General features: G+C 39.4%; 1 protein-coding gene across 1 annotated transcript; it reads right to left on the bottom strand.

Moving 5' to 3' along the window:
- Positions 1–4,990: 4,990 nt before the first annotated feature.
- On the bottom strand, positions 4,991–13,720 carry LOC124111322. Its single transcript, XM_046470973.2, has 4 exons — positions 13,487–13,720; positions 11,530–11,662; positions 11,076–11,223; positions 4,991–6,198 (listed from the first exon to the last, which is right to left on the bottom strand). Exons 1-4 carry the CDS (start codon positions 13,631–13,633, stop codon positions 5,991–5,993), a joined length of 636 nt encoding a protein of 211 aa, XP_046326929.2. The 5' UTR covers positions 13,634–13,720; the 3' UTR covers positions 4,991–5,990.
- Between the last annotated feature and the right edge of the window lie 820 nt (positions 13,721–14,540).

The raw sequence follows: 14,540 nt of genomic DNA on the forward strand, positions 1-14,540 counted from the left end.
GGTTTAGTTGATTTTGATAGCCCGGACAGCGTCGGACCAAACACTTGTGACAGAGATTTTCTTGAGAAAATACAATTAATGGGCTTCACTTTAACCAACGTAGTTGCTTTAAATATATGATGAACAATGATATTATAAAGTCGTACTTAGGAAGATATAATACTACTCTACAGGTGTAAACAAATTTGTTGATGCATATGGGGGCGGTCGGGTAGCCTAGTGGTTAAAGCGTTCGCTCGTCACGCCGAAGACCCGGGTTCGATTCCCGACATGGGTACAATGTGTGAAGCCCATTTCTGGTGTCCCCCGCCGTGATATTGCTGGAATATTGCTAAAAGCGGCGTAAAACCATACTCAGTCAGTTGATGCGTATGTGAGGTTTCTAAGATGTTTTTAACCGCCCGGGGCAATCTAAGTCGTATTGAACACAGGGCAAACACTTCTGATCATGCTGATAGAGGCAGGTTGTGTTGAGAATGTCGAGATAAAGTGTCTTCACTTAAACCGAAGTGTTTGCTTTAAATACGATGAACAGAGGCATTATACAGTGGTATTTGGGTAGATGTAATACTATCCTAAACTGTAGTAAAATATCAAGTGTTCAGTTCACTGCAATGAAAATTTCACTTTTCTCAACTTCAGAAAACTCAGTTTTTCACACTGAAGTATTATATAGTGAGATATAATATTTTGTGAAATACATTTAACTTCCACTGGAATGTTTCATGACAGAATCAGTATATGAAATTAAATATTAAATTGTATTTGTGGAAATATTTTATTAACCCAGACTCGTTTCACAATAAAAGAAATGAAACAAATTGAAATATACCACGCAACTATGCGAAGGACGAATCAAACCCGCGAAATGGCTGATGCGAACTGTTAGCCATAGAGTGAGTGAGTGAGTGCCGTTGTACAAAACAACCTTAGCGCTACGACTGCCGTAAGTCTATGTTAAGGTATGGGAGTTACGATCACCTTAGCGCTAAGATCGCTTTGTACAACGGCACCCTGGACTGTACAGCAGTGGCAGCAGAAAAATTGGCGAAGAGTTGTCTTCAGCGACCAGAGTAGGTGCCAGCTCTTCAGGTCTGATGGTAAACGGACGGCACGTTGTCGCGTCCAAAACGCGGAGACATATGGAGGTGGTAGTGTCATGGTCTGCTTAGGCATCTGCGGGAACCAGAAGAGAGATCTGGTCATCATCGACGGAAATCTCACTACACGTCGTTACATTGATGAGGTTGTGCGGCCTGTGGTACTGCCTTCCCTGCAACCACACCCAGGAACGCTTTTCAGCACGAATTTGGACATGTACACATCATTTTTCGTACTGTGGGATACGAATTTGGCAAGTTCTTTGGCTCTGCCATTGATGACCTACCCACAGTATGCGAACGATCTTCGTCATTCAGATACCATAGAAAGTTCAAGAGTTTCGTAAAAATGGTATATAACGAGAATGAGTGTGGTATATTATTTATTACCCACGTTAAATATTTATTTAAGTGTAAATACATACATAACAACTTTCGTTCGTTGACAGAAACCGGTTGCAAAATCTGGTTGCGCATGAATATTGATATATGCCCAAATATGGGCATTGTTGACATTTCTATGCATACGCATTAACAACATGCGCCTGCAGTTGTGTTGTGCAAACATAACAGCAAGAACGCTCAAGATCCTTTTGGAAGAATGTTTAGTACTGAATGTATAACAAAATGTCGGTCAACATTTATCAGTGTCTTCTTTTCAAACCAGTTTAATATTTGCAGTTACATTTACACCACAAGATAGGAAATTTAATTTTCTACATCTCCACGTAATTGTATAGTCGGAGGTAGATCCTGTGCCGCGCGGACGCGATTCTCGGACAACGTTTAGTTTTCAGGCCTTATGGAATGAGCACATAAAATGTCTTTAAAACATTGCCGACGCGTTAGGAGTGAGTGAGTATGATTTTACCCAGCTTTTAGCACAATTCTAGCACTATCGCGGCGGGGGACACCAGAAATGGTGCCGAGTTGTTAAAGCGTTCGCTCGTCACACCAAAGACCCAGGTTCAATTCACCACATGGGTACAATGTGTGAAGCCCATTTCTAGTGTCCTTCACCGTGATATTGCTGTAGGTGAGGTGAAAAGGGGTTTAACATCGCAATCACGTGTGTGCGTGTCTGTACTAGTCTGGACTAATGTCCACCGAGACATTATATTGACTGACTCCCAGCTGACCAGGGCCTACTTGTACAAAACGATCTTAGCGCTAAGACTATTATAAGCCTATGTTAAAGTATGGGAGTTAAGATCATCTTAGCGCTAAGATCGCTTTGTGCAAGTGGGCTCAATTTTACTCTGGACCTTTCGGAAGCCTTTTGTTTTTATGTTCTTCTTGAAATTTCAAGATACTAAGTTCAAATTTCAAGATGCTATGTTGAAATTTCAAGATACAAGAATTTTGATATTTCAATATTTTTTTAGAAAAACAAGTGGCCCTAAAAGGCTTCTGTACTAGACACTACAACAAGGAAATTGTGCAGCACCTGGAACTGGATAATCGATCTGTGAATTCGGATGGGGGTAGTCAATTTTACAAAAGCAGTCCTCACTGTGTGTTGTTTATGTGCATTTCGATATTCACGTCAATAATGTTTCGTGTTACTCGGAAGTCGCGGGGTTCCAGAAACGTAGTTATCACGACAGAGAACATGATGTATACAGTTGTGAAGGAGGCCTAAGTGGGGTTGCTACATGTATTATAATGTTGGATACTAGGCAGTATATGATTAACCAATATTTAGTCAGGTGCCGTTTTATGGCCGCCATTGTGTTAGGTTTTCGATTGTAAGCATCCGATATAGCGTGTGCATAGCCTACTTTTATACAAACCAATAACAGTTATCCACATTTCTTCCGTGTTATTTCTGAAATATATTACTCAAAGTGTACAATACTACTACCTTTGATTTTTTGTGAAACTATGAACAGTTTCGCTAATTTCAGTCCGTGGAAAAAAGGCGAATCAAAACATTGGAAATATTTTCCTGTCGACTTACTATAGGCATCGAGTTGTTGCCATAATCAAAAGCGCAAAATTAGGTTATGTTTAGGGTGGCTCCCGTCAAGGAGACCCATTGGCCCCATATCGGTTTGTTATTTGTGTAGAAGTGTTAGCTATTGTGGTAAAATCGAATGAACGTATAAAGGGAGTTGATGTCAGTGAAAAAGAATGTTATATTTAAGTATGCAGATGAAACATATTTCACTTAAAATGGATCTGAAAATTGACCCATGAATCAGAAGCTATCATAAAAAAGTTATGCCGCCAAACTATCCATTGTGACAAAACAACTGCGGTTGGTATGGATAATAAACAAATTCCGATAGACACCTTTGTCCACACATATGTGAATCTTTTACTGTACTTTTACATTGAAATATTGTTGATTTTCACTTTATTCTATGGCATAGCTACTAAAAAACTTTTAAAGAGAACATAATAACAGATCAACATTACAGGATTCAGTGACATACAGCAATACAATTCACCCCATAAATAACAAACACATGAAGTACAATAAATACAAACCTATTTTCATTTTGGTGTGTAATAACAACACTGTATTATTCACTGATAAATGACTACAATTTTCAGGATACAAATTGCTTCTCAAAGTGTATATTGGGTAAAAATGTTAGAAAATTGAAAATGTTATCTTCAATACTAAATAACAAATGTTTTAACCAGGGGAGATAAACTGGGCGGCAAAAGAAAGCATAGGTCGGGTTCCATAATCGATAAAAAAAATAACAAGAAGAGGTTTTGTTGTGAATTATAATATCATCTAGGGAGGGGTAACAAATGATTGATCAACCACAGTTTGAATGAAATTGTGCATTCACAGGTAATGTAAGCTCAAGGTAAACAATGGTGGGGTAAGAAATTTCATTTTCAAAAGCTGTCTCAAATGTCACCAAAAAATTGTCAGGCACACTACAAGTTCATTGTTGACACAGTTGCCTTCAATAGCGTGTATGACCTCCAGTTGCCCAATGCATGCTGTGATACGCTGCCTCACCGATGACGTCAGTCTTCTTATGACATGGACTGGAATCCGTTGCCACTCGTCTCTCAAGACCTGCTGCAATTCTTGTCTGTTGACGGAAGGCTGACGGTGTGCTCTAATCTGTCTGCGAAGATGCGAGGGTGAGATTCTCTATTTATCAGAAGATATAGAGAATCTCACCCGAGTGTCTTTTGATTTTAAATATATCAACACAAGTTGAGAAAAGTGGAAAAGTTCCGAGGCTTGTCGAGGATTTTTGCCACTTTTATCGAGTGTTGATATATTTGATATCAAAAGACACTCGGGTGAGATTTTATTTATCATCCAACATCATTCTTCCAACTTTTTCAATTTGTAGACAGTAATTAGCAGTGTCTTCATATCAGTGTAAAAAGTACTGCTGACAGCTTCAGTAGCAGAGCCATAAGTGATGTCATTTGATTGTGACGTCATGTAACCAGTGACGTCACAATTGTCTGCAAAGCATTGTGATGTCATTTCATTGCAGCGATATCTACAGTGTAGATATCGCTTGATCTAATCCAAGCGATATCTCCTGTGGGAGCCAGTTTGGGATGATAAAATCATATAAAAATTAAAATTGGGAGAATAAGAAAAAGATGAACAAATTATGCTATGTTCTCAGTGATAAAAACTAACATTTTCTCCTCTTGTGTGGAGAGGGGAATTGCGCAGTTGTAACGACGGTTTCATGTATTAGATAGGGAAATCAGACTTTCCCCGCAGAAGTCATGCAAGGTATAGAAATAATAAAAATGTTTTTTTTCTCTTTTAAGTCAATTTCAGTTAAAAAAAACAGAGAGTCTCAATAGACTTACACTTTAATAGAATAATTTGTTTTTCACAATAATTATTGTCAGGACTAGATATACTGTTGGTCGATAATTAACAAACACAATACAGTGAACATTGATTTTTATTCAATGAAGACAGAAACATTTTATAAATATGACATCAAATTCACTCACTCACCCACTCAGCCCGTGAAGATCCGGGGTAGAATAGGTCTTCAGCAACCCATGCTTGCCCTAAAAGGCAACTGCTTGTCTTAAGAGGCCACTTACGGGATTGGGTGGTCAGGCTCACTGACTTGGTTGATGGCATCATATCCTAATTGCGTGGATAGATGCTCATGATGTCAATCACTTGAATGTCTGGTCCAGATTCGATCATTTACAGACCACCGTCATATAGCTGGAATATTGCCGAGTGCGGAGTTAAACAACAAATCAAACCAAAAACTCACTCACTGTCATGTGTACTTGTAGTGATTGAGTTAAAATTTAACGTCACATCGGAAATATTTCAGCCATATTGTGACGAGAGCATTAATAACATTTGAATTTAGATGAATAAGAACCTGTCATCGACGGAATGTGTACTTGTAAACAAAGTCAATGCGATTTCCAAATTGGTATTCTGTATCTGTATTGATGTTCAGTATTCATTATCTTTTGACATATTTTATATCTTGCTTAAAAAATGTTTAGGCAAACATATCTGAGCTCAAACAGTACATAGTGACATATTTGAAATGCAGACCATACACTTCACTCTTTGTCAAATTCAACACATTCAAATATTTGAGTAGTGGCCCAAAAAATCTATATGGCAACCAAATTAAATTGACAATAATGCCAGGCTCAAATAATCAAATTGTCAGCTTAGTGAAGGCGGTGTTTTGGAAATGCCTCATCAACAGATTAATGGCTGTAAACCATGGTCTTGGAAACATTTCACAAGCAACATGCCTTGGAAGTGTGACTGCATTATCCCTGGAAAATATGGCAAACAAATGTGAACATGCTTCATCACCGATCTTAATTGGAACAACTTCAATTTAACTGACACACTTAGAAATAGGTTTGATTTGCATCTTAAATGACACCATTTTACCTTTACACATATTCATCTAGTTTGTAAATTTTCTTTTTTAGATATTTTTTTTTTAATTTTAAACATTCAATTTCTAATAAAAGTTTTTCTTTGTTTAATTCTTCCATATATGGCTGTTGCTGTTGCTGTTGCTGGCACTGGCAAGTCGTCCTCTCCGGCAGGTGGAATGCATTGGCCATGTCCTCAACATCACCGCTGACCAGGGTTGGTCTGTAACAAATGAGAATATGTTTTTTAAAATATCATATAGAAAGAACTTTATAATAAACATATATAGAATGTAAAACGTGTAACAGACCCTATGTTTTATAATGTTGTTCCTTTTAACATTGAAAGACGGAAAAACTTTCTATGTCCGTGAAAATATGAATTGTGCTTCAAAAAACTTGATTTATGTCATACAATGTGCTGGATGTTAGGTCAAATACATTGGACAGACAGGGGACACCCTAAGAGCGAGAGTGAGTGTCCACCGACAACAAATAAGGGACCCCTCTTGTCTGTGTATCCCACTCAGTCAACACATTGATCAGTGTGCCGGGAATAAAACACCAAATTTTGTGATATTCCCGTTTTACAAATGTGACAATGATGCACTGAGAAAGATAGAAGAAAGTTATTTCATTAATACTTTCAAACCAAAATTAAATGGCCTGAAATAATTGAATTATTTTATACAATTACATATATTGTACATTTTACTGCCACTACAATACTTATTTCTGAATGTGTCATACGCCTGCCCTATCGTCTTATGCCTGTCTTATTGTGACGTCACAAAGTTAGATTGCACTATGACGTCATACTATGTTAGAGTGCACTGTGACATCAAAACAGCGTAACTGTATAACTGTACTCTTGAAAATCACATGCTGGTTGAGTAAATTATACAGCTCATCTTTGGACTTTTGTATCTCTCTCTCTCTCTTTCTCTCTGTGATATATTTTTATTATATATAACATAAACACAGAGTGAACATTTACCTCATTTGTATATATTATGGGCAATTAAATCCTGGAAAAATATATCTGTCGTACGCGTATATAAACATTTCAGTCTGTCAGCATTAACCACGAAATTTATCTTTCAACTGTTTTTTTCCACTAAAATCCCGTGCGACACGACCCCAGTGACCTAATCACCTGACATATCCAGCACCCTCATTCTCACTCTAGATTGAAAGGGCTGGTGTAACCATGATTCGGGGATGGTTGGGTGGGCATGAAGCGTGTGAGATAGGATAAGTATATAAATATACAATTTATTAGAAAATGTATAAATTTTTAAACTTATCCTATCTCACACTATGCAGTTATCCCACGGTTGGATGGTGGGGCGCAGATACAAATGATTTTAGAAGGATTAGTGATAAACTCGTTAAAGGGTTGCTTCAAAAAACCCTCTTTGTGCTACCAAGAGATATACATCATGACATTGGGGAATCATGTGTTCCTTGGTTTCACACAGGACGCGGTTCCAAGAATGACCGCGTAACCATAAGCCAGGCGACACCTACTCGGTCACGACTTAACCTCACCCCGGATAGGAGAAGGTGTTTCAAACACCCTGTACGCGGCATAGGTTCTACAAGACAGACCTCACACATACGGTCCCAAGGACGTAAGGCGGAGGACCAGCTTGAATAAGGTAAGAACGAGAAGAGGAAACGATTGACGATACCCGTTTATCACACAGGTCTTCAATCAAGTTCTGAGACATCACATGCGTAAAGACAGAGGTGAACAGGTAGAAGATCGGGGCACCATTTAAACAAATAGCAGCACCAGATGGTGACTTCTGTTGGTGTAGACCCGTTTATCACACAGGTCGTCGATCAACTGCTGAGACATCACATGCGCAAAGACAGAGGTGAGCAGGTAGAAGATTGGGACACCATTTAACACCTGGCCGCACCGGATGGTGACTTCTATTGACGTAGACAGAAGTCACAACCGACAAGCATATATACCCTCCCAATGGGAGCTTGTCTGGGAAACCTGATTAACATAAGCAATAAATGAAAATATTGCAGTATATACAGGAAACCAGACTTGGGACTTTTAGTCCGCTGGGCTTCCTCATCTGCGCTGTGTGGCTGCTGTGACCTTGGACGTCGGCAACTGAGATTCCGAAAGGAGTAGGAGGCAAAGACCATATCAGAACGCCTCAACATCCCTCCATGATGGCTGAAAGTGTGCAATACTATGCAACGCCAAGGTGGAAGTCACTGCCCTCGTCTCATGAGGATTGGAAGCAGCTTGGGTGGTAGTCCCTCAAAGGTGTAGACCCTGAGGATGATAGAACGCAGCCAGTGGAGATGGTTGTTCAAGTTACATCAGAGGTTGCAGCCGTCGACAAGTGGATGAAAACATGCTTGCGACAGCGACGGATGGTCTGAGATGCCTTCAAGTAGATCTTGTAGGATCAGGCTGGACAAAGTGAGACGTCTTCCATGACATCAGCTCTCAATCAATGAGAGTGGTGGAGGCGGAAAATACGATCCGGTTGTCCTTGAAACGGCGGGGGACACCAGAAATGGGCTGTCTTTGGCATGGCGAGCTAACGCTTTAACCACTAGGCTACCCGACCGCCCCTTAAGACACTGGAACTGGACTCAACCGACGTCTAAGCACGAGTCCCTCTAACACGAGCTGCAGGAGCCAAAGCAAGCAGGAAGATCGTCAGGTGCATTCCAGCATCGATACGACGACAAAAGGCGTTGTGAAGATGTGACAGACCGTATGTATAGTCATTGACTACTACTGTAAATGCTTCGCACGGCTAGCATGAGGTCAGCCTGTACCAAAGTCAGCATGGTAGTCTTGTTTACAAACAGCAATCTCGGCGTGATGTGTAATTCACTCTTGTGCAGAAACAGGAAATACAGTAGTCTTTCTGATCACGTGGTCAAAAGCTCCCATCACACAAGCGGTGTCTCGAGTAACGAAAAACACTGGTGTATAGGCAGTAAGTTCCTTGTAGAATATGGGACGAAAACTGGTGTAGTACCTAGGTGAGCCTCGTATGACGCTTGAAACCATCTTCAGACATCGTTTGTATCGATGGAAGACCGACGATCTCCCCCGTCGTGTGTGACATTTCAATTCTGTCATAACCTTGTAATTGTGATTTCTCATAGGAGAGTATTGTAAGACGATTCATGACTGGCAGGCACCTGTACCGGATCCATGAAGATCCCGGTAGAGAGGAGACGTCAGTATCTCAAGCTCCCCATATGAGGTGATTATGCCTGTAAGAGACCGATTGGTCAAGTTCACTGATAGGGTTGGTGCAGGTCATCGTATCCCAAGACGAAGACGGATGCTCGTGATGACAATCATTGGATTGTCTGATCTAGACAACTGAATGCAGTGAAGGCCTTGTCCAAATTCGCGTATAGAAGACTATGCACGATGAGAGGGAGGTCAATTGATTCCGTGGAAGAATGAAGTTCTTATGACTGAGGAAGATCCGTCGTTCGTCTGTATTATAAAACAAAGTCATATCTGGAATAAAATCATCTTCTCAGTAAAGTACATGATCGTACTTTATGGGGTTGAGTCCCGTCCGGGATTCGAACCCACACTGCCAGAGTAAGGGACCTAGTCGCCAGCACACAAAGTCAGCGCTCTTACCCACTCAGCCACCGAGGCTTCCTGCAGGTGAAGTCGTATCAGCGGACGAATTCTTGATCGGACGATGTGTCGATGTATCCATGTGTCGATGTATCGAATTATCCATGTGTCGATGTATCAATGTATATCGTAGAGTCGAGATCCCTCAGTATCAATCTGCAGGAGAGGCCAAACTCTGAGGTACAATCTGACGGACTGTCCATCCAACATCAGCGTCTTGTCGATAATGGTGAAGTATGTCAATAATGGTGAAGTATGTCGATAATGGTGAAGTAAGGCGATCTGTCAATCTGTCGATCCCTCGGTCGTCTATGATCCCTTGATCACTCGGTCATTACGATCCAGCGAAGGATGACGATCCTGTGAGTGAAGATCTGTCGTCTGTTGGCTATCACTTCCTCGCCGATGATTGTAGTGTTTTCGGTCAGAAGGGTTGTCACCATTAGAAAGCCGGAGAGGTGTAGCTGTATCCTCCGAGCGCTGTAGAAGTGATGACCCGAGTAACAAGCGTGTTGGGGGAAGAGGCAACCCTCAGTTGATGGCTTGACTTCCCAAGCTGAGTAAAGGGCTGTAGTCCAACACGATGAACTGGCCATTTAAATGCGGAACGACTGTAGAAGCCAGGGAGCTGGCACGTGCACAGGGGCGTGGTTCGCACAGAGACGGGAATCTCAGCAGTCAAACAAGACGGAAAGCGACCTCCTCTACGGATAGTGATGTAACCATTGTTGACTATAATATTTTGTTAAGCAAGAAAATGAAGGTACAGCCACAGGGGATAACACAATTGATTGGGTTTCAAAGCGGAGGAAAAACAACATGCACGAAAACCATAAACAACGCCTTGAACCGACGAACAGTCGCATTTATCGAACACTAAGCTAAGTAAGTTGAGATCCAATTCTGGCAAGGTTGTACACAGTAGACATCGTTATTAATACCACTCTCTCTTCATGGTAATGGTAAACTTAAGTACTGGTGTCGTGTATTTAAATTTTATATATAAAAAAAAAAAACCAAAAAAAACAACAAAACAAACAAAAATTAGTGGTGCGTGAACCATGATCACAGTGGTAATTTGGTGATGTATGGGATGCGTTTGGGTGAGTGGTGTTTTTTTAAGCTGGAAACTTTGTTCTAGGACATTTCCACATCAAGATCGAAGAATAAGAAGAAATGCATAGTGTGAGATAGGATATGTTTAAAAATATATATATAAAAAAATATATATTATTTGTGTATTGTGTTTATACAGAGACTTGTCAGTACTTGCAAATTGACTGCCTGTGGCAGGCACATTGGGAAAAAATTATACTTTAAATTTTGATTTCTTAAATATATTTTGGAATGTTTATGTATGTAATAAAGCTGGCAAACATGAAATACTAAGTGATGCAGTAATTTTAGTACAATATCAAAATGATTAACATTAACATTTATGTCATTTGTACCTTTTCTTTGATCTCATGACATCAAGCAGTTGTAGGGCTGTCGAATCACAGAAGTCGGATATTTCTGTCAAAGACATGTTGTCCCTCCCTATGGCCTCTGCAACTGCATCTGTGACAGGACTTACAGGGATGGGAGGTGGTCCGCCTTCTGTAAGTGCAAGAGGCAGTATAGATTATAGTGTGAATGGTGTTATAGTATTTAGAAACATATCACAAAACCAACAAAACATAGAGAAAAGTGCTCCTTTTACCTTTAAACATTGAGATAGGTTTGTGTTGGTATATTTATACTCAAAATATACTGCAACACGTTGCAATGTAGGTCTCAATAATAACTGTGAAGGAACTAAAATATCACATTTTCCACTTTCACATTAACTATATCCTTTTAGGTCACCTTTTTTTTATCAAAACTGTTTAATAACTAAACTAATGTAGCCATTAGTTTGTTTACCAGTGGCAATGGTTTGCTGCCTGAAATTCGAAAAAGTTTGCTTCGACTGGCTCTTCAGGTTTTTCCATTTCTTTCTAACCTCCTCCTTGGTCCTCTTGTGCGTTTTGCCTTTATTGAGGGTGTTTGTAATCTTCTGCAATGTAAACATAACAACTCAAATGAAAAACACATCAAATTACATTAATATTTTTTGTCAGTATTAAATCATGCCATATCCACATTGTACAATGCACACAGTTTTAAGACTTAATTTCTGTCCTAGTCTTTTCCTAAGTGGTATTAACACTCAAGTTGATTTCTGAAATAAAGTACTGATTGAAATGAGATATCTCTATTTATAAATATGAGACCAAATATTCAGGATGTTTTAAGTGTTTTAATAGTTTTTATGCCAATTGAAATATAAAAATTGAAGTGAATTATGTATTGTGATACATATTGTATCAGGAGTGAGTGAGCATGGTGAGTGAGTATGGTTTTACGCTGCTTTTAGCAATATTCCAGCAATATCACGGTCGGTGACATCAGAAATTGGCTTCATACATAAATAGTGTACCCATGTTGGGAATCGAACCCGGGTCTTCAGCTCGACATATTGTATCATGAACTGCGTATTGCCATATGTATCATATTTCGTATCCAAAGCAAACAAGTGATTACAACCCAAAATCCTAGGCGATTGTGTTCCCAAGAAAATAATATAAATACATATTTCAGTATATTGTCATGTATATTTAACATCAATATTGTAAACAAGAGTATATGTGCATAACATAATAACACATTTCATCACGTTCATATTGTGACTATGCAGCACCAGATCGAGATGTATGAGATCCATCACAATATATTTATTACTAATAAATGCATAGGAACTCATTGGTCTTGATAAGAAAATGACATCTTGTCACTGTAATAAGATGCTTGTTAAATTAGTTAAACTTAAGTTAATTGTACGCTTTTGACATGAAAGTGATAGTAATGTAACTTTAGGATACTAACATCAGGCCTTAGACTAATGAATGCCTCAGAAACCGATCCAAATGCCAAAATGAGTACAAAATGACATAGATCTAGGCTACTACTTTGGGGTCAAAATCACTGGAAATTTTGAGTAACCATTGTTTGGGGTACAACATCACTGTATAAACTACACGACAGACAATAGGCATACCATGATGAAGATAAAAACAATAATGCAATTTGAGAAAAAGGAAAATAATTGTTTGGGTCTCAATGTCTAAATATGACCAAACTGTATTATTCCCGTGGTACTGGACTGGACGAAGAATCAATCAAGAATCAAAATTTTTTATTGTACGGAACACCCTCGTAGGGCAGGGTACAAACTAACTACATATGGAATAAATATAACTATCGACATGAGAGGTATATATACATAATGTACATTATATATATAAATATTACATATTATTTCATTCATAGTGTTTAAACATTTATATATATATATCATGAGGTGGCTGGCAGCGTGCACTTTAATAATGCTGATACTGTACAGATAAGACATACTAATCATAAGGTCATATCTTGATGTTGTCTATAAGACAGGTTCTTTTAATAAACATGTCGGAGATAGTTTGTGAAACATATTTTGCACTTTCTGGACAGGGGTTCAGGATATTTGCTAGGATTTTATTATCATTTTGGCAGATTTGGAGGTCTAGTGTTCGAAGAAGTATCTGCCTTTCGTTCTGATAATTTGGACAGTACAAAAGGAAGTGTTTCTCATCTTCTATCTTATTTAGGTTACATACGAAGTGTATTGATCATGTTGATGGAAGGTTGGAAAACGTCTTGGTTATTATTCGAGCACATGCATTCATAGCTGCACACCTTGTATGCTACTTATGTACATGCAAATTTAATGATGACAGAAGCCAAACCTCTCAAAACCGATGAAGACAACACTCACCTCCGCGGAACTTAGACCACGTACCTGCCATGTCTGTCGTCGCTGCCAGGCGGTTACGCCGGGGCCCAGCTTTCCCTCAAGAATGACGCTGTTTGCTGCCACCAGCCCTGAAAGTAACAACTGTTCTTCTTGGGTAAAGTTTGGCTGTCTCTTTTTCGTGTCTTTGGTCATTTTGTCGGCCTATCTTGGAGCTCGCCGCGTTTATTATGGTCTGCGCTTTCCGGGATTTCACGATGACGTTTTTCTCTCTCTTAGTGAAAAGAGTTCCACCGGTAGGCTAAAAATAGCTGAGATACGCCTTAGTGATCACCTGATTGCATTCGGTGAAGTCGACTCAGTTTCTAACGACAGACTTAGCTAAGTTTTTTACTTAGACGCTTCGTGAATATCAACTTAATTTTTTACTTGGCTAAGTCAATTTTCAGAAACTTAAGTTTTTTCTTAAGTCAAAACCATGTTGTTTTATACGGCCCCAGATTTAAATTTGTCAATGCCAGAGAATCAGGCTCGACTACAAGACGTAATGGGCAACACAGCAGTGGAAATTGCACAATATGCGTAAAACAAGTGAAAGTGCTTGTTTGTTGATGTTGGGCACAAATGGGATATCTCTTCGGGAAATCACTTGCTGAAGAATAAAGCACATTGAACAGTATGACATGTCATAAACTCACTTTTATGTCGCTTGACCTAGATAAATATGAGTCGTCATGATTTTACTCAACATATGTTCCTGTTCACATGTGCATCTCAGGGCAACATGATATATGTTTCATGTTTGTGGGGATGGGGTAGCCTAGTGGTTAAAGCGTTTGCTCGTCACGCTGAAGGCCCGGGTTCAATTCCCCACATGGGTTCAATGTGTGAAGCCAATTTCTAGTGCAAGTATACTGAACCAAATTAAAAACTTCACAATCCGAAAATTTTAACATTTTGACCAGTTATCATTGTGGGCCCTTATTGTGTTTTTAAACAGTAATGGCCACGTATTGTCTGCAGATAACACCCGTTTTTGTGCAGGTGAATCGATCAAAATCATGTGCACAGCACTATAGTGGCAAAAGTGGTTTTCACGTGC

This window comes from Haliotis rufescens, unplaced genomic scaffold (genome assembly GCF_023055435.1).
Source record: "Haliotis rufescens isolate VD_foot unplaced genomic scaffold, xgHalRufe1.0.p SCAF_15, whole genome shotgun sequence".
NCBI classification, from domain to species: domain Eukaryota; kingdom Metazoa; phylum Mollusca; class Gastropoda; order Lepetellida; family Haliotidae; genus Haliotis; species Haliotis rufescens.